Raw genomic sequence first — 3,888 nt, forward strand, 5'->3', positions numbered from 1 at the left:
GTCGTGTTTTACTTCGTTCGTTTTCGTGTTAGTTAAGAGAAACACGACATCGTGTCGTGTCGTGTTCGTGTTACCAAAAACTTTGTCGTGTCGTGTCGTGTCAGAAACACGAAACGATAGCACGATTTGCCACCCCTAGGCTTAGCCCTTTAATTTAAAGATTAGTGAACCATGAATTGTCATTTCTGAAAAAAAAAATTGGATCCAACTATACGGATGTAATTTGTATATATTTGTTTTATTAAACCGTGAAAAAAAAGATAATAGTTTAATCACTAACAGAAATAGTAAAGTGACTAAATGAATAAAATGGAGAAAATATATTGTCCATTCACTATATTTTTCCCTTTTCAAAACCTGGAGAAGTTGTTTTCTGAAACAATAGAAAAAGAGTATAATGATTTAATTAGTTGAGACTTTTAATAATACGACATCAAAAATATTAAAACATAGAGCTTTCTCTACTGCAGATAACCTCTTATTATATACAAAGTTACATCAAATGTACTATGTTTTAATATTTTGGTTGTCATGTTTTTCTTTTGTGCATAGTTTCAATTTTGCTAATTGTATTTCTTTATATGTCAATGTCGAGGTCATAGATTGAAGAAAAACGTATGAAAGAGAAAAGAAAGCATTAGGGAAAGAAGGTAATTTGATAATATTTGGGCTAAGGCCCCGTTTGATAGTTGCTGACTGAGAAAGTGCTGACTGGGAAAGGTCTGTCTGAGTAAGAAATCCTAACTGAGTAAGAAATGTTATTGTTTGATTATACATCTGACTTAATGTGCTGAGTGATGAAAAATGACTATTTTACCCTTCTGTTATATATACTGATGGATTAAGTTGCTGAATAATTATAAAAACATACATATTGTCATACAAAATGTAAATTACACACAAATAAAAAATGTCATACAAAATGTAAATTAAACATAAATCATTTAATATCCAAATAAAAACATAATGAAATTTAAAATAACATAATAATTTAACGTAAAGTAGGTGAAAGTAGTTGATTTGCAATCTGATCACGCAAAACACACATATATTCAACGGCTTCTGGACCCCATTCTATGCCTTGTATGTTTTCTCTATCAATTCCCCCACCTTGGACGTCAGGAGTAACCATAGTGTCCTCCTCAAAATTTCTAAACAAGTCATCTTCTATATTGTATTTCCTTATAAAATTATGGACCGCGACACAAGCAATGATTATGTCTCTTTGCACGGTAAAAGGATAAGGAGCCATTTGTTTTAAGATTGGGAATCTCGCCTTCAAAACACCATAAGCACGCTCAATAATATTTCTAAGTTGTGCATGAGCATAGTTGAACCTTTCATCTCTAGTTAAAGGTCTGCCTCTTCGAAAATCGGCTAACCAATACCTAGTATTGCGGTATGGAGCCATAAACCCACGAGTGTTTGTATATGCGGCATCACAAAGGTAATACTTCTCTGCAAATGAATGTGACACATATTATATAAAGAAGATAGATAATAAAAGTTATATAAATATTACAAACCCGGTGGAGGAAATGGAAATCCAGAAGTCGAATTGAATGCAACTTCTTTCAAAACTCTTGAATCATGTGCTATACCCTCCCATCCAGCCCAAACAAAGGTAAATATCATATCAAAATCGCAAATTCCTATAACATTTTGAAAACATTCTCCTTTTCCTCGTCCCCTATAACGAGTTTGTTGATCAACGGGTACAACCGCATGTACAAGAGTTCCATCTAATGCACCTATTGCTCCGGAAAAAAATATTTTTTAACCGTCTATGTCGTTCTGAGTTATGTCTTGTTGGATTAGGAGTTGTTGGTACTATAATTTCTTTTGCAAAACACATCATTGCAGTTAGGACCTCATGAAAACATTGATGAATCGTTTGTGTGGAGTGATGAAATCTTCCCTTAACCGCGCGAAAACGTTTATTATGTCCTATAACATGTAAGAATATAGCCATTTTCTCTTCAATGCTTATTGTCCTGCTAGCTTGCAACCAATTTTTTTGGGTAAAATGGTTGCATAATAAAGAAAATGCCTCTTGTGTAAGACGCATCATATCGTAACATTGTGTAGGGTCTCCGTACATCAAATCTTGCGTATACGCATACCCGCTTGAATCGTTATCTCTAATTCTATGAATTTGTATTAGTCTGCGTCGGTTTGACCTTAACCAATAAAACACAAGTAAAAGAAAAGCTACAACTTCACCATCAGAAACCATACTTGACCTGTTACAAACAATTAGGTAACATGTTAAAGTAAAAAATAGGATCCAAAAGTGATATTCAATATCCAATAACATCCGAAAGTCATAAAACAAAAAACTAGTAAATACCAAAAGTCATATTTAACATCCAATAACAGCCAAAAGTCATGCAAATAACATCATCCAAAGTAACATCCAAAGTGTCAAACATAGGATCCAAAAGTGATGCAACAAAAAACTAATAACCAAACTTTTCTACCCACACCCATCAAAGGTAACCATACTTCCTACCCGCACCCATCACCCACGACTCACAACTAGTATGTGAAAGTCGTAACCAAACTTTTCTAACATCAGCACTTTCACCAAATAGCAAAAGAGCGGTCTTGTGTCTTTCATCTTCTTCTCCCCATTCCATTTTGTTTAATTTCTCCATACACGCATCAACATCCTTATCCATTTCACTTTTTTCAATTCTTTCATTTTTTTCCACTAACGACCTTGCAAGCTTGACAATCTCCTCTTCAACTTCTAACGCCCTTTCATCTCTCTTTTTTCCACCAACTCTTTTGTTTCCACCAACTTCCATATTTTTTGAACGCCCCGAAGATTCTTCACTTGCACCTACGTGTTGTGTTGAGGTTTCCATTGGAACATCATCATCAAAATCATGGACACTAAACTCTTCTACAGGACGAGGGAGTGTAGAAGATGGCCCCCAACTTTGAAAGCCGGTTGAGGTCGACCCTTCAAATAGTTGGGTGCAATGATCAGGAAACAGCAGGGGTTTAGTTTTCAATGACAACACGAACTTGTTCAGCTGTTTACAATTTTTATGAATATTAGTATTTTTTATAAAAATAATTATAATAGTATTTGTTATAAAAATATTACCTTCCCCTCTTCCTTCCATTGTTCATCCGTCAGGTTAAATTTATTTTTTGTAGGGTCATATATATTGCCGGTTTTGTTTTTCAGTTTCACCCAAGCAACATACTTTGATTTGTAGTAGTCAAAGTGGTTTCTCATTTGCTTTTGATCAACCTCTTTACCGTGTTCGTTCATCAATTTTTCGCATACTATCTTCCATGAACTAGCCTTAAGCCCAGAACCCTCACGACCATTAGTGGTTAGTTCATGGATACATGCGTCAAGAAAAGTTTTGTCCTCACTTTCATTCCAAACCAACATCCTAAAACATTAATATTTAAAGTAATTTATCATAAGTTTTATTAACATAAACAAAAAAAAAATCAGCTTTTATAGCTTATAAACAACCAAGTTTGTACACAAACCAATATTGCCATCATAACTTTTATATTTCATAGCTTATAAACAAAAAAAAATTGTGATTTTTGATCACATATCTTATACACAACCAAGTTTCAGATTTCATATATTATAACAACATGAATTTCTGATTTCATAACCAATTTAAGATTTCATAACATTAGACCAAGAACAAATTTTGATTTCAAAACCAATTTTTGATTTCTGATTTCACAAAAAGGGCAACAACTCAAAAAAATAATAGCAATCTTCTCATCATTTATTACGCATATAATGTTATGAATGAGTCATTTGATGCATCATCAACACTGTACACATGATTCTTTTTCAGTTGTTTCTATGCAATTTGACACAGGAAAGCTGCAACTTTGTGAACA

At 33.5% G+C, this 3,888-nt stretch overlaps 1 protein-coding gene across 1 annotated transcript; it reads right to left on the reverse strand.

Annotated features, from left to right (window-relative positions):
* Positions 1–991: 991 nt before the first annotated feature.
* LOC145067868 (uncharacterized) lies at positions 992–3,528 on the reverse strand. Its single transcript, XM_079014906.1, has 6 exons — positions 3,500–3,528; positions 3,116–3,413; positions 2,560–3,041; positions 1,882–2,243; positions 1,527–1,751; positions 992–1,458 (listed from the first exon to the last, which is right to left on the reverse strand). The coding sequence occupies exons 1-6, from the start codon at positions 3,526–3,528 to the stop codon at positions 992–994; spliced, it is 1,863 nt and encodes a 620-aa protein (XP_078871032.1).
* Between the last annotated feature and the right edge of the window lie 360 nt (positions 3,529–3,888).

The sequence above is a fragment of the Lactuca serriola genome, chromosome 8 (genome assembly GCF_051521515.1).
Source record: "Lactuca serriola cultivar US96UC23 chromosome 8, Lser_US96UC23_V15, whole genome shotgun sequence".
In the NCBI taxonomy this organism is placed as follows: domain Eukaryota; kingdom Viridiplantae; phylum Streptophyta; class Magnoliopsida; order Asterales; family Asteraceae; genus Lactuca; species Lactuca serriola.